General features: G+C 33.8%; 3 protein-coding genes across 6 annotated transcripts; all 3 read left to right on the top strand.

The window, feature by feature from the left end:
* Positions 1 to 11672: 11672 nt before the first annotated feature.
* LOC143637534 (GATA transcription factor 8-like) lies at positions 11673 to 13753 on the top strand. Of its 2 annotated transcripts, XM_077104901.1 has the most exons (3): positions 11673 to 11740; positions 12088 to 12312; positions 12830 to 13753. In XM_077104901.1, exons 2-3 carry the CDS (start codon positions 12091 to 12093, stop codon positions 13568 to 13570), a joined length of 963 nt encoding a protein of 320 aa, XP_076961016.1. In that variant the 5' UTR covers positions 11673 to 11740; positions 12088 to 12090; the 3' UTR covers positions 13571 to 13753. The 2 variants fall into 2 exon arrangements, with proteins under 2 accessions (XP_076961016.1, XP_076961017.1); XM_077104902.1 differs by lacking the exons at positions 11673 to 11740; positions 12088 to 12312 and adding an exon at positions 12717 to 12767.
* A 3317-nt stretch (positions 13754 to 17070) lies between these two features.
* On the top strand, positions 17071 to 18657 carry LOC143637533 (CASP-like protein 5A1). Its single transcript, XM_077104900.1, has 3 exons — positions 17071 to 17342; positions 17949 to 18081; positions 18191 to 18657. The coding sequence occupies exons 1-3, from the start codon at positions 17104 to 17106 to the stop codon at positions 18383 to 18385; spliced, it is 567 nt and encodes a 188-aa protein (XP_076961015.1). The 5' UTR covers positions 17071 to 17103; the 3' UTR covers positions 18386 to 18657.
* Positions 18658 to 19357: 700 nt separating this feature from the next.
* Positions 19358 to 21865, top strand: LOC143637532 (uncharacterized). Of its 3 annotated transcripts, XM_077104899.1 has the most exons (7): positions 19358 to 19396; positions 20440 to 20517; positions 20621 to 20688; positions 20762 to 20902; positions 20999 to 21040; positions 21174 to 21379; positions 21461 to 21865. In XM_077104899.1, exons 2-7 carry the CDS (start codon positions 20441 to 20443, stop codon positions 21587 to 21589), a joined length of 663 nt encoding a protein of 220 aa, XP_076961014.1. In that variant the 5' UTR covers positions 19358 to 19396; position 20440; the 3' UTR covers positions 21590 to 21865. The 3 variants fall into 3 exon arrangements, 1 of the variants encoding a protein (XP_076961014.1); XR_013154448.1 differs by lacking the exons at positions 19358 to 19396; positions 21461 to 21865 and having other exon boundaries at positions 20445 to 20517; positions 20621 to 20902; positions 20996 to 21040; positions 21174 to 21311; XR_013154447.1 differs by lacking the exons at positions 19358 to 19396; positions 21461 to 21865 and having other exon boundaries at positions 20427 to 20902; positions 20996 to 21040; positions 21174 to 21311.
* Positions 21866 to 22405: the final 540 nt, after the last annotated feature.

The raw sequence follows: 22405 nt of genomic DNA, 5'->3' as shown, positions 1-22405 counted from the left end.
AACATCGGGTTTGGTTAGCTAAGACGGAATACACCCGGGTTACTAACCACTTAAAATCGGTCTTGGATTTATGTTAAAAAATAAATATATATAAATGTTATATTATTATTTTAGGTTTTATTCATATTGTTACTATTATATATTACTATCACTATTATTATTATAATTAGATATATATATATATATATAATATATAAAAGACTCATTTTTAAAGTTATTAATACTATTTTATTATTATTATTTCTATTATTATTATTATTAGTATTAGTATTATTGTTAATGTTATTGTTATTATAAATATTAAAGTTGTTAATATTATTCTTAAAGATCATATTATTGTTATTTATTAAAATTATATTTGATAATTTATTATTAGCAATAATATTATTACATTTATTTTGTGAACTCGTTTAGAACTCGAACCGACACCGAGGGTGGTATTATTATTTACTATCAATATTATTTGTTATTATTATTATTATTATTTTATCAACAACGCTTTAATTAATACTTGGGTTTTTATTCTTTAACTATTATTATTAGTATCATACTATATTAGTATTATTAATAATAATTATTGAAATTATTATTATCATCGTTATCTTATACATCTATATATATATATAACATATTTTTTAGAATTATTATTATCATTACTATCATTATCATTAATAATATTATCATAAGCTATATTATCAATTCATGTTATGAAAACCGAACTCTTGATTTAAAACCCGTCTTGGTTCTATTTAATATTGGTTTAGTTATTTAAAAGCCCAAATAAATAATATTATTTTATTTTAAATTACCAATTAAGTACAAGTCCCTAATCGTTAACAAATTAACCGGTAACACGATTTACATCCGAACCTTCTCGTCCAATATTTCAAATGTAAATTCAACTAAAGTTCAAGTTCATTAATGTATTGTATTTATTCGTTTTCAATTAGCTTTCAAGTCGGATTCGTTCGTTTCGTTCACAAGCTTTTTATATGTCGATCATTTATTATTTCCCGATTTGTCAATCGAGGTGACTACTTTCATACCCCTTTTTCCATCTTTCATTTTGGGGTGACATTTCATACTTATCAAACTAAATGCTTTAATTACTTGAATCTTTAAACCCACAAACGTGATTGTATACTTTACTTGAATAATTGCTTGATTTGGTGTTCTATGCTATTTGTCTATGTGTTTATCGCTTTTGGATGTTGGAACTATAAATCCTAGAACATTTGGCAACCCCTCATGGCTAGGTGTCGTTAACGTAATGCAATTAACGATAACTATAAAATCCTAGACTACTTGGCAACCCCTTGTAGCTAGGTGGTGCTAATGTGTTTAGCAATTGTCAACAAAATCCTAGACTATTTGGCATCCCCTTATAGCTAGGTGTCGCTAACTTGTTTAGTGATAACTATTTTATCCAAGTTGTTGCTTTTATTTATTGTTTTGTATATAAGTTTTGTGGCTTTTTATTACTATATACTTATATGCTCAAACTTATGAATTGCTCACCAACCTTTGTGTTGACAAACTTTATTTTATGAAATGTTACAGGTTGACTTTTGTTGACTCGAGGACTTGATGAGAAACGTTACCAAGACTATTAGGGTATTAGTAAAACGAACAATATAAAAGTTACTTGTATTAAATTTGTTTGTGTGAACGAGAGGTGTTGATTATTGATTTATGAAATAAATGAGTTGATTAAATAATGTCACTTTAAATAGTGTCTTGTGTATTTGGGTAATCACGTTGACCCCGGCATGTTCCGCCGCCATTGGTCGGGTGTGACACGTATCGATAAGACAATGCACTTTGTTGAGAGTCCGGTGGAAATAGTAGATCGAATGGATAAGGAAACCAAGCGTAGCCGAATCCCTTTGGTCAAGGTTCGTTGGGAATCTAAGCGCGGTGCGGAAGTCACTTGAGAACGTGAAGACCAAATGAAGTCTAAGTATCCGCATCTTTTTGCTACGGATGTTAATTCCTAATTTCGGGACGAAATTTCTTAAAAGTTGGGAATGCTGTGACATTCGTCAAAATCGATTTAGTATTTGTACTCGTTTTATGAACCGTTTGTAATCGGATCTTTCTATTTAATAAAAAGTGTTGAATTATTAATTATGTTTTTGGTTTTGTCTTTATTGTATTTACGCGTGGCTCGTATCCTAATCGTTTAATGTATATAATATGTGCATTTTTACAACAATTGATCACCAAACCAAACTATAGGGACTAGATATCAATTTAAACAAAAATATTTTTGTTTCCATCCTCTTCCCTCCTTCTCCCGTCGCACCATCAGCCCCCCCCCTCCCATATATATTTTTGATCAATTAAACCCATAAATCGCGGAATTAGATCAATTAGTTGGAGCCTTAACATACACGCTTCATCTCGTTATGGTATAACGCGTAAATGACAGCTAATTTATATCAAATCGTATCAATTTACTTAACTCTAGCCGCGGACTGAACTTGACCTCGTTAGCCTATAAATACAAGTCCAAAATGCAATTAAACGAGCATACACCACCTCCTCTCAATCCCGAACATAAACCCTAAGACAATTGCAGCAAATAAATAGCTCTTGGCCTCGTTTGGTTTCGTCTTTTGGTCGTAAACCCTAACTCGTCATTCGCGTTCAATTCATACTCGAACAAGATAATTGTTACATGCATATGGATCAGTTTTCATATGGGAACAATAGCCCTCTGTCAATTTTGATTGACAGAGGGTACACAATGATTAATTGAGATTTGTTTGATTTAGGGTTTATAATTGAATTGGGGAAAACCAGAACTATTATATTTAAATATTTGTTCTTATGTTCTAAACAAAATGCAGACTAGTCCAGATGGCCAGTTCTTGAGAATAAACACCTTGAACCGGCCTGGGGCGCGGGTTCGATTCCCCTAGGCCCGGTTTTTGTTGATATTTTTGTATTAATTGATTTAAACTTTTTAATTATTAAATACTTTACTATATTAAAATTAATATTGTTTACACTTGTTTAACAACCCGAACACCATTGAAACTCTTAAAAGAAACTCTCGTTAAAACGTTTTCGGACAATATTATAAATCTTTTTTTTTATTATAGTAATAATAATGACAATAATAATAATAATGGTGACCTTTAAGAATATTTAAACTAATAAAAAAATTTTATACATAAATTTTATGTGAACCCTTTAACGATCCCAAATAGATTATAAACCCATGTTTGCTCCCGTGTTAGTTCGTTTACATTGGTTTAGATATTTATGTAAGGCCCCGAACCCGGTAGCCCTACTTTAGCGTCGGATTTACTCATAAACACAGTTCTTACAAATCAGAGTTCATTAAAACTTTCGCGGAATATAAAAACTTTCATGAAACGTTACAGCAATCCAAAACTTGCCTTAATTAAACATTCTTGTCTTTCAAAATAAACGTCAATTACATTAAAACATCTTGAGTCTTCAGATGCCAGTCTCCTATTCGCCCACCATGTGCCCGCTCAAGCTAGCTGTCTCATTCTACTCACCTGCGTGCATACTAAAAGTCAGCTACGCTGAGTGAGTTCTAGTTAATCAGACGCCATACAATACATACACATACATACATATCCGAAGATACATATCCATACTTAACTAGTTACCCTTCTGTTCTACATACATACTTACTACCATACATACATACATATCTACAATCACTAACCTCAGTCTACCGAGAGTACGTTCATAGTCCGCCGTCTATACCTGTACTCAAGGTCGTGAACACGTAAAAGGTCCGCAGTCCTTACCTATGTTCACCATTTAGGGTACGTGCAAGGTCCGCAGTCCTTCCCTATACCATCCTACATCCACAACACGTACAAGGTCCACAGTCCTTCCCTATGTTGCAACCTAATTCATAGCACGTACGAGGTCCGCAGTCCTCCCCTATGCCATCCTACATCCACAACATGTACAAGGTCCACAGTCCTTCCCTATGTTGCAACCTAATTCATAGCACGTACGAGGTCCGCAGTCCTCCCCTATGCTACCACAACACAAATACAGCACGTATAAGGTCCACAGTCCTTTCCTATGCTGATGCCTATCTATAATACGTATAAGGTCCGCAGTCCTTAACTACGTTGTCGTCTATTATCTGTAACACGTATAAGGCCCACCGTCCCTATCTACGTTTACATCTATCATCTACATTACGTATAAGGCCCGCAGTCCTTAACTACGCCATCACCAGCCGAGTCTATGTCCGACAGAAGCTAGAGGGATTTGCCATCCTAACTTACTATGTCGAACGTAGAACTCACATACCATTCGTGTACCTGTATACACATACTTCACATATACAATAATTACATTATAGCATAAGAACACTCTAGGCGTTCTTTACATCATTCATTTAACAACCATACCTCTTGTCGATACGTGCAATATCCGAAGATCGTTCACGCCCCGACAAGTATTCATTTGTAATGTTCATACATCTTCGATATATAATATTCGTACCTTTATTTTTGACCTGACAGTACGCGCAATATCCGAAGATCGTTCGCGTACCGACAAGCAATCATTCATATCCATCACATATATCACATATGGCATACACTTATCACTTAGGATAAATGTATTAACAACACATCGAGTATGCACACAGCCCCGAAAACATAACAAGGAATGGGGCTAGAAACTCACCTGAACACGGTTATGTTCACCGTTAATCGTAATCCCTTTCTTCAGTTGTGCACGGCTGACTGTATAACAAGTATACGTATCAATTAACTATCACTACTCATATCATCTTTCTAGTCTTAACTACTACCCACAACGAACGGGGGTCCGGGGGCAGCGCCCCTGGCAGCGGGGTCTAGGGGCGGCAGCCCCTAGCAGGGTCCAAGGGGCAGAGCCCCTGGCTGGGGTCGAGCTTGACTTTAGGCGAAGTCAAACCTTAGGCGAACTTAGCTTTAGGCGAAGTTAAACCTTAGGCGAACTTAGCTTTAGGCGAAGTTATCAGTTAGGCGAACTTAGCTTTAGGCGAAGTTATCAGTTAGGCGAACTTGGCCTTAGGCGAAGTTATCAGTTAGGCGAACTTGGCCGTAGGCGAAGTTATCAATTAGGCGAACTTGGCCTTAGGCGAAGTTACCAGTTAGGCAAACTTGGCCGTAGGCGAAGTTATGCTTTGAAGGCGAAGTTAAGCTTTTGCAGGCGAAGTTGCCCAATTCGCAGGCGAAGTTGCCCAGCATCGGCCTGTTCGTCCTTAACCCCCGTGATCATCTTCGTTTCTTAACCAAATAACTCGATTTAGGTATCAACGGAATCGTCTGACCAGCGCCTTCAAACCCCAACCATCAGATCGGCCTAACATCGATGTTTAAGGGGTGCGATTTAGGCATATAGGTTACGGGTTCTTTTATCAATCGATTAACCCATCAAATCTTAACCATTTTCAGTAAGTTTAGTTTTGTAGGATTCGTTTTTACCATACAAACACCGATCTATCATTCCTATACTAATCCAAACCTAAACGAACAAGTTATCGATATAAACGTACCGTAAACGAGTTGAACTACGAACACGAGATGGTCTTTGATGTTGCTTTGGTTCGTCACGACGATCTAGCACCAACAAGCTCGGGTTCCCGCCTTTGGATCTTGGTTCGGGTTGTGTGTGTGTTTTGGAGTGTGTAGAGATTAGGATGGATAAATGGATGGAATGGAAAGGATTGGGGTTTAAGGGGGTATTTATACTCCCTTAAGCCCATGGACCGAAGGCCCATATTTCCTTTTTGTCCATATCTAATCCCATCTAATTATCCTACTAAGTCTTCATATTTTGCTATTATTATTATCGTTCCACTAACTCGTTTATTTCACCCGACAAAATATATATTAAATATTACTTTAGAAATTTCGGGATGTTACAATTTATTTTTGTATATACTTTAATATCTAGGACAAATTGTCGGGACTTCTCGTGGAACCATCTAGTTGCGTTAATTGTTAGCATCTCCTCGTTACCGTATTTCCCTATTTCAAGTGAGTTCTTCATAACCCCATTTCAACGCTTTTAATATTTTTGGGGTGTAGCATGTCACAAGTTTTATCTCGTTAGTTATGTGCTTATTTATAAACCGATTCACAATTAGCGTACATGTTAATATTATTCTTGCATATTGTTTATGATTATACGTGAACTTGCTTGCAACGTGTTTACTATTCTTATGGTGGAAGTTACGCAAACGCATACACGTACACATAGTGGGAGGGTCCGACGAGACGTACCCGCGCCGTCTAACGTTACGACTTCGGTTGTTCGTAAGGTGGTTCTCATTTCCCCTATTACTACGGCCTCGGCTAAAGGAACGGGAGGACGACATTAATTGATTTCATTTACTTTATGCTTGGATATTTATTACATTACGAATGTTGAATCGTGGTTTTTATATATATGTATACTCAAAAACTTATGAAAACTCACCAACTTAATTGTTGACAAATATATTATTTTCAACGTGCTACAGGTTGAATCGATAGCATGCTAAGGATGAAGATCATTAGTATACCTTAGGATATTTTAATAAAGAACTTATTTATTGTTTTGATGAAGTGTTTCTTTTTTTTTTTAATTATGAATAATTGTGTACTTGTTACGTTACGAAATAAAATGATATAATTATTGCCGCTTTAAATAGTGTTACGAGCTATGAGTGATCTGTACGTTACACCCGGGCGTATTCCGCTTAAAGCCGGGGTGTTACAGATAATATCATGGCTCCAAACCAAAATTATTAAGAAACCTTCCATGAGTTAGTGAACCAAAACTAGTTATATAATTGCTTCGATTATACTCCTATAGCCCAATCTTTTGGCATGTTTATCCTTATTAAAGTGAAGTGACTTAAACTTAAAAAGAAGCATGGGAATATGATCATTTAATCTTAAAATACAATTTATTAGCATGTAGATTACACTTTCACCCACGCAATATTGTTTATTTATTATAGCATTTACAAAGGTCGATTTTCAAACGGTTTTTAATAGAGCGATCATGATGAACGTTCTTATACAAAAACAAACAATGGTTGGGTATGTGAATGAAGGAAGAGAAAGGGGGGGGGGGGGGCAATTGAGACGGTTTTAAGTTGATTTTGACTATGAGAAAGACAAAGCGTGAACAATAATATCAAATACTTATGTGAGACCAATTTAAAAGTCTCAAGAATAGATGGTGTGATATACATTAGTCTTCTGTCCTATTTATTTTATGCAAGCAATGTGTATGCTCTTTTATTTTTTATTTTATGTATTAAAGTATGTAATAACCATTTTACTAAATTCATCTCTAAACATAATCATTACCCAATGAGTTTTTATTCATTCAAAATTAACTGAAATTAACTTTTTTTTATTTGAATGTGTTAGTATTTTTATTTAACTTATATATTTGTCATTTATTTGTTTTTATTTAACTCATAATTTGTCTTTAGCTAATGTCTTTGAGATGAAAACAATTAATTAAATCAAAACATAAGATATAAAACATAAAAGAAATAATAATAATTACACAATAATTATGGTTAAATCGCTTTCCCAAATGATGGTTACAAATATCCAAGCGAGTTATAGGTGATGAGAGTGACTGGTACGTGGTAGTGTGATAAAACCCGATCAATTATTACATAGAATGTGAAAAAGTATGTTGATTTACTACTATAATTTTAGACCAAAACACAAAATTAACACACTTTGTAGTGAGTTGTATTAACCCTCATGATCAATTTTATTAGAAGATAATATGAGTTTTATAATGATTTTTGCTGCACACAATCATCACCCACATAGTGCTTCCTTTTCTTTCTGTTTATTTTTCTAACCTTTTTTTTTCTTTCTTTCTTAAATTAGTTAGGTACGGTGCAAGTTACTTTTCAAGAATGAAGTGATATAGAAGGAAGTGATCATTCATTGAGTACAAGTGAAGTTAGTTTAAATAAAATCGTAATTTTATATTAATTTGTTTGCATATATAGATTTTTTTTAACAAAATCAGTGACATTAAAATAAAACTAGCTAGCACGGGCTTATGAGTTTAGTGTATATGTTACATCTCAAAAGATGCTTTTAACCTTTTAAGCCTTGAAGCATTTAGAGTTTGGATCTAAAGAGCTTAAATGCTTGGCTTTTCATGGTGAATCCACCTTGTCATCCATACCCTTAGTTTTTTAGATGACTATATTACCGCGATCGAGAAGTTGTGTTGTCGATGCTAATGAATTAGTTATTCGTTTTTTTTTACTTTTGCGTTCATTGAAATTTTATTTTACATGCTATTATGCATACTTAGGAATGGTTACCTGAATTAAAAAGGAAAGTAGAGTATGGATTATCTACACATTTTTTGTGTTGTTAAGACAATAAATTTATAACTTTTAGGCTTCTAGCATGTACGATTTTTTAAAAAATAGCTATTCCTACTTTGGTGGGGTGGTAAGGTGGTTAACGAGTGAAATAGGAGGTCAATGATTCAAACCTTACCGAGTGTAAAAATTAAGTCATTCAAAAAAAATGATTCTTACATTTTTTCAATCTCTGGTTAGCTTCTATCCATTTATTACTTAAATGACATTATTTTATATAATGACTTCTATAAATTTTGATATTTGTGTATTTTGTAAAACTTATTTATAAATTTGAACACTAAAATTATATAAATGTTTATCCTTAAATTATTAGTATATAAACTAAGGAAATAATAATTCATTTATTTAAGATGTGTTTTTTCCTACCTTTTTAACAAATAATATTTTTGTTTAATTTTTTTTTTTTGGAACCACCAACTAAGTAACGCCGGGTACTCTGTACGCGGCCCCCATTGGCTAAAGGTAGTCCGAGCCGGTCACGAGTCCGGACGGACTGAGCCACTATCGGTCCACCTATTGAGGGAATCCCCAGATAAAACCCGACCCCACGCCCGCCAAACGGCATGACAGCGAGGAGCCAGAAAAACCGGGTGTGATCTGGACTCGAACCCTGACAAACCAGAGTCATCCCTCATATCTCCCATATAAATTGGTGATAGTGAGGTTTGAATCCTTTACCTCTCACTAGTAAAGTGAATGCTCTACCACTAAGCTATATAATATTTCTATTTAATTTATAATTTGAATTTTCAATAACTATTTCCATCACTTAATCCCTTTCAAAAGCTTGAAATTTTGTTTCCATGGTACCCGCCAACTATCTTCATTAAAACAATGATAATGTTCATATCAATGCCATAGTAAAAGTGACATCTTTTACAATTTCCTTCTCTTTGTACACTATTCTAAACAAAAGAACATTTTGAATTTTTTCTAAAATTTGAAAATTTTATTGTCTGATTAATGAGTTGTGTGGTCAGTTTTATCTAAGATTCTAAGTGACTGAATTAGTTTGCATAGTTTTTGACATTATTTGTTCTTGTTCATTCATAAGAATACAATGGTTAGCTTATTGGGATGGTTATACTAACTAATAAGGGTGTTTTGGATGTTTAAGAGCAAAGTTTTCTCGAAAGTTATTGCGGGGTGTCATAGGCTTTCTCTCGTTTGCTATTGACTGACTCTAAGAAAGATGAAGTTTTCCGTCCGTATTTTTATACGTAGTGTAAATTTAGCCGAAAATTTGAGTCCGCCCCCTCGTTTGTGAAATTTGTATACATTTTGAGCTCCCCCCCCCCCCTTTTTGCATAGAGTGTAAATTTACCCGTTTCTGTCTGGATTTTTAAAACGTAGTGTAAATTTAGCTGTTTTCAACCGAAAATTTGATCATGGCTCCCTTCGTTTATGATTTTGTATACATTTTGAATCTTCCCCCTTTTCCGGTGTCTTAATCCAAGCTTCACCACTGTATGGAGCCGGTCTAATAATGCGTAAAAGGATAATTGCTTGATAATGATAAAACATTAATCAAGTTATACCAAACCCTCTGTTACAAAAGTCTTAACTAACAGATATTTTAAGGACACCATTAAATGTTTTCATAACACTCATTTTTACAAATTTTGAAAACATACATTAGGTTATTTGAAGACAACCATAAAAAAATAAAAATATAATAATAAGAGGAGCGGTGGAGTAGATTTGCGTGTGGGACCCAGCAACATTTGAACTAGAAATAGAACAGGACAGGAGTAAGAGAAAATCAGTGGGTCATTAGCAATAAAAGAGGCCTCTAATAAGCACTATTTAAACATGATAAGATATGCTTAGTAAAAAAACACGTTATGTAATTTTATACTTTTTTAAAAATAGTTAAAGGAACGCGCTATGCATAAAAACACTAGAGTACATCTGTTCTTTTTAGTGTTTTAAAAACGGTTCAAACCGACCGGTTGAACCGGATTTCGTACCGCATGTCGGTATATTGAGCCCGGTATATTTGGCCGATTTGTTAGAACATCGTACCAGCGGTTTTTTTTTACTAAAATACCGGTTTTTACCGACAAACTGGTTTTAAATACGAGATTTTTTTTATATTTGCGGCCCATATTTTTCCAGAGCTACTTTTAACCCAACAATTAATATTCAAACGTGTAAACTTTAGGACTATTTTTTTTAAAATTGAGTGTTTTTGTATTATTTTTGTAATACATATTAACTTTTGAATTATTTTTTTGTTATGGAATCATTTACTTTTAGGTTATTTTTGGAGTTAAAGTTACATTTATAAGAAATTATAAGATTACCTTTTAAACGGTTGAACCTTCCGGTATAACCTGGTTTAATCGGTTGTACCATATTTTAGCTCATTCTGATACAAATGAAATACCAGTTTTCTTTCTTGGTACATAAAATGTATAACTGTCATACTCAAACCACAAAATTCAATTATTAAACGAGTCATTTTCATATTTAATACTTATGTTAATTGCGTCGTCTATAACATGTTAAACAGGTTAAAACACGAACTCAAAGCTTGTCTCCCTATATGACTCTTTTATCACTCAATCAACAAACAGCTTCTTCACCTACTAAACCCACACACACACACACACACACACACACACACTTTCTCTTGTTTCAATTTCAAATTCTAATTCTGATTGAGATTGAGTAAATTGGAGCCTTGCGTTCTTCTATTGACTTTTCGAAATTCCAAGCCATTAATTTGTCTCTTCTGTTGGAAATGAAATAATAATAATAATAATAATAATTATTATTATTATTATTATTATTATTATTATTATTTTCACCTTCTATCTCTTTATCATTCTAGTTTTCGCCTTCACATTCTCAGGTAACTAATTTCTATCCAATTTCCAAACAATTATTTACACCTTTGCGTAGAAATTAACCGCGAGGTGAAGAATGCGACGTGTATGAATGTTTCATGCTTTCGTTGCATATGTATGTAACAAGTTTAACGGAGCCTAACGGCTTATAAGTTTCCGTCAATTTCTTACGATTCTCGTTAATTTTGAATTCTTATACTGTTTTCATGTTGAATTCGTGAAATTAATTAAACTTTTAAGTGTGTAATAAAGGTGCAAATGGATACCTTGTATTAATAAATTGTAATTTTAAATTTTAAGTAATAATAATAATAATAATACGTGTTAATTGTATAAATGTACTTGTGTGTGATAAGTTGTAATTTAAAAAATTATGGTTCATAATATGTAGTTTTTGAACTTGAATTATAATTTTGCAGGTGTACCTGTACTCAATTTTCACAAGCTTTGGGTGAGTCCGCCATTAATTCCGAAGGTAAGCTTATTATTATTATTATTATTATTATTATTATTATTATTATTATTATTATTATTATTATTATTATTATTATTATGGGTTGAATTGACTGGTGGTGAAAAGTAGTAAAACACGGAAGAAAAAGTAGCCATAGGATTCATTGTTAGGGTTTTTCTAATTTTAGATAAAACTCTTTAAACCCTAAATTAAATTTGGGGAAAATACACTTATCAAAACTTATTATCTTCTTCCCCAAAATAACCCTTTACTGATAACCTTTGAGTTTGTCATACTGACGTCATCTTTTCTTTCCTCTATATATTTGCCTTACTCAAAATAATAATATTCATATTGTCTTTCAAAAGAAAATGACAGACCAAAGTTATATGGAGGAGATTGATTGTTTAAGCTTCTTTGACCACATTGATGATTTGATTGAGTTCCCTGCTGTCGAAGAAGCCGCAGTTAATCCCGTCGAATGCAATGAGTTTCCCAACACTTGGAACGATGAGCTTCCGGTTTCTGACCCGGTTTTCGGTGGCGGCAGCAGCGATAACGACACCGGTCTGGCTGCAGAGATTGCTGTTCCGGTGAGTAGTTAACAATTCTATGTTTGTTGACTGTTTTAATAAAGAAATTAAAATAAAAAATATATATTAAATAATAATCTTAATGATGTCATCCATATAAGTTCTTGGTTGCCAGTTAAGCATTAAGTGGGTGTATGATGATGTTGATTATGCACATGGTTAGTGCATGGTTCTTTTGTTTATTGGGACCAAACTTACTGTAGGGTATTTTTACATTATTTTTTAAAAGATATTTCTTAATTTATGATCTAAATATTAAGTGTAAACTTCAGATTTGAGACAAATGAAGTCCAATCAGTGAATATTAATCTTTAAATTATATAGGCCCATCAATAATTGTTAATTTTTTGATTGTTTAAAAAGTAAGAGTTGTTTGAAATTTGTTCATATTACATGTGAAAAGAGTAAAGTGTACTTAATTTGGAATGAAGGAAGTAGAAAGTTGTATACTTGAAGTTATATTGATTTTATAATTAAATAAATGTTTATTATAATCTGGGATTATGTTTATTCACAGTATGAGGATATTGTCCAGCTGGAATGGCTTTCAAACTTCGTTGAAGACTCGTTTTCGGGCGGTGGGATGACGATTAACGAAAATAAAATCCCGGTTAAAAAAGAAACCGCGGTTGCACACCACCCGTTCAAGGTTTCGAGTCCTGTATCGGTCCTTGAAAGCAGTAGCAGCAGCTCGAGCTCCGCCTCCTACTCGGGCCCGCTCAGCCCGATTCAACGAGGCCCACAACGGGCCCGGACCAAACGTCCCAGGCCCGCAACTTTCAATCCACGAGCCATGGTTGAACTCCTCTCTCCTATGGTTATCATGCCAGTTGAAAAGAATTTCACGTCACGTTGTGGGCCTGGGCCGGATTCGGGTAAGAAAAAGAAGACGAAAAAGCCCAAAACCCAAGAGGAAAACGAGAACGACAGCCAAAACGAAAACGAAAACCAGCCGGGACAAGGAGTTAGGAAGTGTTTACATTGTGAAATTACCAAGACACCCCAATGGAGGGCCGGCCCATTGGGCCCAAAGACCCTATGCAATGCGTGTGGTGTTCGGTACAAGTCGGGGAGGTTGTTCCCCGAGTACCGGCCTGCAGCTAGCCCGACTTTTGTTCCTACTCTGCATTCCAACTCTCATAAGAAGGTGGTTGAGATGAGAACCAAGTTCGGGCCGAGTGATGAAATGGTAACCGTGAGGCCTGCGAACGAGCCCGAGTTGATCCCGAACATGAACCTTCAAGTGGATTATGTTTAGAAGGGAAATGAGTGTTGGTTATTGAGTTGCAATATTTGGTTGTATAGGTTTAAAGGAAGTAGAAATGAGGTTATATTTAGTTAGTAGTGAAGGTAAGGTTAAAAGAGGAGGGTAGAAGAGTCTTTTTAGCATGTTTTGTTATGTTGAATTTTAGGTAATGGTTTCTTTTTGTGGTTTGTGATGTTTTCATTTTGCCATTCCTTTACCCCTTTTTAGTTTTGAATCAATTTTGAGTTTATGTTATGTCAAAATTATTTGTGTTTAAACAATAATGACTTAACAAAAGGAAACTGGTAATTTTAGTATTTTATTAATTAGGCGAAACAATGTAGTTTTAATATTGATTTAGATATACTGGTAATATGGTGTATTGGTTTTATTAATCCTATCTATCATATTTAATCGTTGTAGGTTATAACTAACGAATTGGTTGAGATCAATCTGCGACTAATAGAATGCTAACACCGTTAGTTGCAGTTTTACGGGAAAACGGTTGTGGCCGGAATACTCGCATATTTTCCGAAAAGCTTAACATTTTCTTCCGAAACACATCTGTAACCATAAATTTGACCTTAATGAACTTTTTTTAGTAAAAACCCAATTATTGAGGTTGCCGGAACTCTATAACCATTTTAGGAATCAGTTGGTGGTGCTCAAGTGGTGGCGGTGAGTCAGTTGACGGTGGTGGTGTTTAGGCTGAGTTTCCCGGCACAAAATTTGACTTTTTTTGGCTAAAAGCATTTTTCCGGCGACCTGCAACTAACATCGTTAGAGTTTTGTTAGTCGTGAACTGTTGGGAACAAATATGATAAAAGGAGGTATCGTGATTGGTCAATTCGTTTGTTGAGAACCAACAACGACCAAACTATGATAGTTGTGATTAATAAAAACCAATACACCTTGTAATAATCATTTGAATTAGGTTGTCTTCATTTACTAGTGTCTCGCGTGTTCGGTTGGAGGAATGAGTTGCACATAAATGAACATAAATTTACGTGTCGTTTACATGTTATAGACATGTATGGATGGCGTACACTTAAATGAATACAAGTTCGGTTACCCGCTGGTGGATATCCATTCAATTGTAACTCGTCCGACGAATATAGACATGGATGGATGAAGTGTGATTAAATGAACATATAGGCATCCATAGCCGCATCCCTATTTAATACCTTTGAAAATATTAAAAATATAGTATTAAATTTTTAAATTTGTTCATACCCTTTTCATATGTGTCTTAGAAAATGTTTAGACGACTATAAACTAGTTTTTATCATCCTTTGATACTTATTTTTATATTTAAACATGGTATTTGGCATAGACGACCATCCACAAAATTTTACGTTTCACTATATACAAGTGAATTAAGCACAATGCACAAGATATTTGACTGTGAACACGAGATTTTAAGTTACACCATGCCCTTAATGAAGTTACAATATGATTCTTTCATATTTTATTAGACTTACCAATTAAACTCTATACATACATTGTGATATATATATATATGTATGTATATATAAAAGAGTTCAAATAAAAAACAAGTGTTTTGTGAGAAGTGTGAGAAGAGCTTTAAAATAAAAGAAACCACCTAAATATGACACTATACAATGTAAATATGAAACAATACAATTATTTAGAAACTACCAATCTCAACCACTAGATCATAGATCCAAGGGCCTAGATCTATTCTTATTCTTCTAACAAAAATATTGTTTTTTACATTAACCCTACCCTATATATATATATACTAGGTATGCATAATATTAAATATGAAAAACAAAGAGCTAGTATTTTGGGCCTTGACACAAGAAAGAAACTAAAACTAAAAACATAAGTGAGCCTGTTTCAGTTGCTGGGCCCAAATTTCAATCCTCAAAAACAAATTTTCACATTTTGTGAGAAAAATGTTATTTTCGTTTATTTTCTCGAATAGTATCACCGTTCAATCTAGCTCATTTATTTTATAATTAAACTGGTTTTTATCCCACGTATTACGGGGGCTATTTTACATTACTTGTTTTTAATATTTATATACTTTTTGGGTTTAATTTTATTTATTGTAATGATATTTATAATATACTTAAAGTTTGATAATTAAAAGGTTTCACAAATAACTAAGATGTTATAACCCGGTTTAAAAATTATCCGGGTTTGGTAAGACCCAAACCCGCTTATCATTTTACTATAAAATTGTTTCTTAATTATAAATAATATTTAAAAAAAATCATATAATAATTTTTAGTATATCCTATTTTATAGGATTTTCACATCAATAATTTGATGAGGATAATTTTTAATTTAATGAGATGTTATAACCCGTTTAAGAAAATATCTGGGTTTGGTAAGACCCACATCCGTGAATTCGGGTCAAATTATTGAGAAGCTTCAATTTTAAAATCAATCAAATATGATGACTCCAAAAATAGGGGGAGCGACTACGTTACGACACGTATGATTTTTTTGTTTTCGTTTATATATATTATAGATTTTCTAATTAATAGTTTGTGATAAATATAACTGTTATTATGTATTTATATCTCATTTCCAATTAACAAAGTTAAGCTCACATATTTAATTCAAGATAAGAACAAATTAATAAAATAACCAGAGAATACAGTTATAACTAATTAAAAGAAAAATGTTGAAAGTAAAAATTAGATAAAAGTAGTATAAAAGAAATTAGTTTTACTTTTAAAATTTAATTGATATATGAAATTGTTAAATATATCATCTCTAAAATCAAAATATTAACTTATATAAGATTGTTAAACGAGTTAACAGGTCAACCCACTTTTTAACGTGTCGGGTTTGGGTTAACCTAGTTTTTAAACGTGTCGAGTTCGAGTCGACCTTTTTAAGAAAACGGGTCGTGTCAGCCGACCCAAAAACAATATTTCTTCGTGTCGGGTTCGGGTTGTGTCAAGAACTGACAACCCTAATTTTTAGGTGTTGCCCGTATGTATCATGAAATTATGAATATTATTCGGTTACATATGTACTTATATATTTATTATTAACATGCAAGTACCACCAATGAACTTTAGCTTGATTGGCATCAGAGGGAAATTGAATATTTTAAGTGGGAGATCGTCGGGTCTCAAGTTCAAATCCTATTACAACCGAGTTTTATCGCAATGGTCATTCGGACGACGGGTTTTCCCTGGAATAAGAAATATTGGGCTTAGGTTACCCAACATCGTCTTTTGTCATTGGGTTACCCTCGATAATGAAAAACATGTAAGGACAAGTTTAGGGACAACTTAACGGGCACAAACCACCGTCGTTTCGTCTGGGCAACTTTCCCAAACCTCCATTACACCTTTAAAATAATAATATTACCACTCTTCTTATAAACCCCATAACCAAAATCACTCATCACTATTCCTATTCAATTAATCAATCGAATCCCTAATGTAACCATCTCCAATCCCATCATTCAATCGTCAATTTCTTCGTGGGTCCAATTTCAACCGGGCTTCACGAATCAATCACCGATGAATCTTTGAACCGGAATAAACCCAGTAAACATTATGAGCAACAGAAGCCGGCCCACGGTGCACCCGTTTGATATCCAAGTACCCGAATTGAGAGTTGCAGGTGCTGCTGATAATGGGGTTCCACCTGATGATACAGTAAGAATGAAGGATGTTCAAGGGATGCCTGGAACACTGGCCGGTATGGCGTTAAGAGTCTTTCAGTTCGGATTTGCTGCCGTTGCGGTTGCCGTCATGGCTGCCACCAGTGACTTTCCGTCCGTCACTGCGTTCCGGTAACTGTTACTCGATCAAAAGATTAAAGCCTTTGAAATTTGGAGTTTTTTATATAGGGAAAATTAAGGGTTTTGATTAAAAGTCGTTCGGGCATTTTATCGAACACTTGGTGTGCGGTAGTTAAACACTTGAAATTTTGAGTTTTGATCGAAATTTATTCGATAATGTGTTTTATTAAGCACTTCATGTGTAATAATTGTTAAACCCTTGAAATTAAGAGTTTTTAAGCTAGGCAAATTTAAGACTTTTGATCAAAACTCTTTTAGGCATTTTATCGAACACTTGATGTGCGGTAATTGTCAAATCCGTGAAATTAAGCGTTTTGATCGAAGCTCATGTTTGCATTTTATCAAACACCTCATATGCAATAATTGTTAAACCCTTGAAGTTAAATTAAGAGTTGTGATTAAAACTCATTCATGCGTTTGATCAAACACCTGGTGTGTGGTATTTGTCGAACCTGATTCTAAGCGTTTATACCTGAATTATCAGTTATGTACGTTGTTCATTGCTATCGTGATGAGACTTGTGAGAAAAATGAGCATAATTGAACAAATTTATATGAAACTTATGAGATAAATTTACGTGTTTTGTTGTTGTACAAGGTACCTTGTTGCAGCTCTAAGCTTGCAATGCTTGTGGAGTTTGTCACTCGCCATTGTTGATCTTTACGCTCTTCTGGTGAAGCGTAGTTTAAGAAATTCAAGAGTTCTTGCCTTCTTCACCATTGGAGACGCGGTAAAGATACTTACTTTGCATTTCCATTGCCTCTAAATTGGTTGTTATGTTTCCTCAAATGATTGTTAGACCGATTTTGATCGCGGGTTTGGCTTTTCTTGAAATGCAGATAGCTTCAACACTTACGTTTGCTGCAGCATGTGCGTCCGCGGGTATCACAGTTCTTATCGGTAGTGATTTCAACAACTGCGGACAAAACCATTGCGCCAAATTCGAGACCTCGACTGCTATGGCTTTTATTAGCTGGTTTTTGGTTTCACCTTCGTTTTTCTTGTGTTTTTGGTCTTTGGCGTCAAGAGGATGATGCCACAGATATTAGCTGATCAGATTTTTGATTGTGTATAAAATCTGATCAGCTAATATTTAGACATGTATGACATATTGACATGTGACATTGCGGAGTGTCATCTTCTTGATTTTGTTACATGTTTTGGAAATACTTGTGTTGTGAGTACATATTTAGTATGATGATCCAAATGAAGTCAAGACTTGTTGGAGGTGCTTTTGTTCTTTTGATTTCATATTGTAAATTCATCTAGAATTGAAAAACTAAATCTTGGTTTGGTTTTTGTTTTCTCTAAATGGCAATTAAATCCCTTTAATCCCATTTCACAATATACTTTCTTTTAAGCATTCTTTTTTGCATATGTTATTTGAAAAGTGTAGTGTCGTAGCTTGTTGCACGGCCGTCTCCTTTATTGATGGAAGTTATATAACTACTTTTTAATGAAATATATTCTTTAGATTAGAACTTTTTTTGTAACGTTTACGCTTTTTGTACCTTCAAACATTGTATCTACACCCTTGTTATATTTAGTTGTCTATTCCTTTTCATAATTATGAAAATTTTAAAAATTTACGAGACTCGTTAATACCTCACTAGCTAATGAGACGAGTAAAACATAACTTCTAGCGAAGGAACGACTTTTAGGAGGTTAAAGCACATAAAAACAATGAAATATGAACTTGAACTTCCAACCTTATTCAATATTTAAGATCACACAGTCCCTTTAAACAAAAGTGAAAATTTTCATGAGCGTTTATGTCTAGCAGTTACAAGCAAGCTTTTCATATAAAAGAAAATGAAATATTAAAACCGTCGAGTTTAATTGCAACAAAAATGAAATATTAAGGACTGAAATAACAAATTTTAAACCAAACGGTCGTTCAGGGAAAATAAAAAAAATAAAAATTAAAAAATCCAGTAATTTTTATTAATTAAAGGTTAAAAATCGAACATGACTCAAACCCCTTCTTCAGTTCACATATCATCGACCCAGCGGCTGCGATTGCATCCCCAAGTCTCAGAATTCTGGTTAGTTAATCATCTGTTTTGTATGTCTTCTTTCTGTGTTCGAATTTTATAGTATATTGAGTGCTGGGTTTTTTGAAATTTAAAACCCTAAACATGGCAAGGTTTTTATTTTGTCATGAATTATTAAAATCATGAGCATACTTGTTTAGTTGTTTGAACTTGAGATTTTAGGGTGAATTGTATGAAGTTGGATGTTTCTGTCTTGTATTGTTGGTATGCACACAAGCTGTTCGATGAAATGCCTGAATGAGAATTGCATGATTTTTTTCAATACAAACTTTTGATTTAAGATGACTTGGTAATCGATACTCAATGGCTATGATAAAATGTTATTCCCACTCTTCTTGATGTTGCAATAGATGTGCTAATGCGTATGCATGTATACGAGATCCGTGAATTTCATGCCAGCTACTAGATTCTAGGAATACTGATGATGTTCTCCAATTTAGTTCAATAAATGTGTTTGCTTTCTGTCTTTCCACAAGAAGTAAAATGACGTGCCTCGGGGCCGTGCATGAGTAGGGCTGTCTCTAAGAATAGTTAAAAAAATTTTGGGCCGAAGACGAAAAGAATTTGGGCCTTAGGTAAACGGGTTTTTTGTTGGGTTTAAACAATTATGTTTTTAAATTGGCTTACTTGGTTATGATTTGGGTTGTGCAAAATTTTGTTTTTAATGAAAATAGGCTTAAATAGTTGGTTAATTGGGTTTGAACATTAAAAATACATATTTTTTTGCATAAAATATATATAATTTTTTTTTTAAAAAAATGGGCCTACCGAGTGTTAGGGCCGGTGGCCGTCGACCACTCAGCCCTCCTTCAAAGCCGACAGTGTGCATGAGTAAACTGTGTAAGAACTTTTATTGAGAACAAATTATTTCTCTAAGATACTAGTATATGGATATATGCTTGTATTGACTATTGGTTGATTAGAAGAGGCTTAAGTTGAATGTTTGTAAGTTGATTGTAATTGTAGTTGTTAGCATGCCACAAACACTTTGTATTGTTAGGTGTTCTCTCTCACGCGTTTTAATTGTTTAGCAGAATGGAAACATCAAAAATAAAATTAAACTCTGAAACAGAACGGAAAGTTGTCCAGATTTTTCCACATTTCATGGCAAGGTTTGTATAGTTATTTTACATTTCATATCCATTTTGCATGCTATATAATATATGTAGTACTTATATAACAACCATGTAATCCATCACAGTTGTCTCGTTATAGGGTTGCAAAGTTTGAGGAACTCGCTGCTGCAGGAAATAGATTTCTATTTAATTTCCGTCAAGGGCTCGGTAAATTTCTATGATGTTTTTAGCTGTTTTGCAATTCTTTTTATAATATCAAATCTTCGTTTTTCTTATGCAGAGTTTATCAGAAGACCGCCTATTGACAAAACATCAGAAATATTTGAGAAGGTGATTAAAGCTAATAATATTGATAGGATTCTGTCTTACATTAAAGCTGGATATGTTCATACTTCAAGCAGGGCTGAAAACCTCAACAAGTGTACATAATTGTTAACGTTTCGACTTTATGTTTTTGGCTATTGTAGTTTATTTGACTTTGTGGGTTGACTTTTTTGTATTCTTTTGCATACAGAAGTGAATACAAGCCATGTTCAACTATTGAATATTACAAGTAAAGGTAACATTCTTACCAAGAAATCTTGTGGATTTGAAATCAATAGTACCGATATATTTATAATTGGCGGTAATGGTAAATATGCAATTTTATATATTTTCTGATGGTGTTTTTATATATAATCGTGGACGTCCAGAAAAAGATATTATGAATGAACTTGAATGCCTCGTCGAGGATGTAAAGCGAGCAATAGAAGCTGCAAGTGAAACTTCACAAGGTTATCATACTGATTTGGATCTTGAGGGAAATGTCTCTCTTGCCCCTGAAAAACCTGGAGATGTTGATTATGCAACCATGGTAGCGGTAGTGTATAGCATGGTGAAACAGGATTATGTGATGCAGGTATAATATTCCATTCTTTATTAACCAGTCATAAACTTTATGCACCGGTGTAGGGGTATAACAGGAACTTTACATGTGCAGGAAAAGATTGTTTCTTCGCTTAGTTTAAAGACGTCATCAGGAGAACTAGAGAGCTATTGTCTGATGTGGTCATTGCATCCATTTGTGAATGATGAAATTATGCATAAAGCTTGGAGTTTGATTTCATAATTTTTTTTATGTGTTTTACAAAAATCGGAATCCTTTGGTAGCAAGTAGGATGTGGAATCTTTAGTTTGTGAATTTGAGTACCTTTTCAAGGATATGGACTTTTGTTTTGACATGGATTTGGTTGAATGCAAGAACAAATGATAGCAGTCTTGAGTATAATGCAAAGATTGTTGCTTGGGTTATTAAAATCTTGTGTTATGTGGAACACGATATATTAATATTACGTATCGTTACAAGTGGTGCCACTCCATGACGAGCCCTAAAGCGCCTCACGGAATCGTTACAAGTGCTGCTGGAATTCTATATTATTATTAGATTAGACACAAAGAAAATAGAATATAGTAATTAATATTGGGTTAAATTATCCTACACAGTCTCCTAATTCTAGGAATGGTACAAAAATACATTGGATCATAAAATAAAACACAATGTTGAGTAATAAAGACACAGTGACAAAAGTAAACAAAAACACAATGATGAATAAAAAGACAATTATCTAAACAAAAATTCTAAAATCTACAAGCTTAACCTAAGATCTTGTTTCGTAGAGTTTGGCGAGACGGTTCTATTGACGCTAAGCTTAACCTAAAATCTTATATCAACCCTGCTAGAAGTTTTGGAGCCGCAGTGATATACAACATGGACAAGGCATGGGATGATCAAGTAAGTTTTAGTTAGTTATATTCTTTATTTCTAACATTGATTAATGAATATTGTTTACTTAAATATTGGCTTTGTTTTGCAGTGGATATTTTGGGTTGGACCCTTCACCGGTGCCGCCATTGCTGCCTTTTACCGCCAGTTCATCTTGAGAGC

The sequence above is a fragment of the Bidens hawaiensis genome, unplaced genomic scaffold (genome assembly GCF_021521415.1).
Source record: "Bidens hawaiensis isolate Kalapana, Puna unplaced genomic scaffold, B.hawaiensis_p1.1 tig00008374_1, whole genome shotgun sequence".
NCBI classification, from domain to species: Eukaryota; Viridiplantae; Streptophyta; class Magnoliopsida; order Asterales; family Asteraceae; genus Bidens; species Bidens hawaiensis.
Note: the sequence above shows the minus strand (reverse complement) of the source record. Positions and strands in the feature narration are given on the sequence as shown.

Coding starts and splice junctions, on each gene's coding strand:
- LOC143637534 (XM_077104901.1), top strand. CDS start 12,091: ATGACAGACCAAAGTTATATGGAGGAGATTGATTGTTTAAGCTTCTTT. Junction 12,313..12,829: donor CTGCAGAGATTGCTGTTCCG/GTGAGTAGTTAA, acceptor GTTTATTCACAG/TATGAGGATATTGTCCAGCT.
- LOC143637532 (XM_077104899.1), top strand. CDS start 20,441: ATGGAAACATCAAAAATAAAATTAAACTCTGAAACAGAACGGAAAGTT. Junction 20,518..20,620: donor TTTCCACATTTCATGGCAAG/GTTTGTATAGTT, acceptor GTCTCGTTATAG/GGTTGCAAAGTTTGAGGAAC. Junction 21,041..21,173: donor ATTGAATATTACAAGTAAAG/GTAACATTCTTA, acceptor GTGGACGTCCAG/AAAAAGATATTATGAATGAA.
- LOC143637533 (XM_077104900.1), top strand. CDS start 17,104: ATGAGCAACAGAAGCCGGCCCACGGTGCACCCGTTTGATATCCAAGTA. Junction 17,343..17,948: donor CCGTCCGTCACTGCGTTCCG/GTAACTGTTACT, acceptor TTGTTGTACAAG/GTACCTTGTTGCAGCTCTAA. Junction 18,082..18,190: donor TCTTCACCATTGGAGACGCG/GTAAAGATACTT, acceptor CTTGAAATGCAG/ATAGCTTCAACACTTACGTT.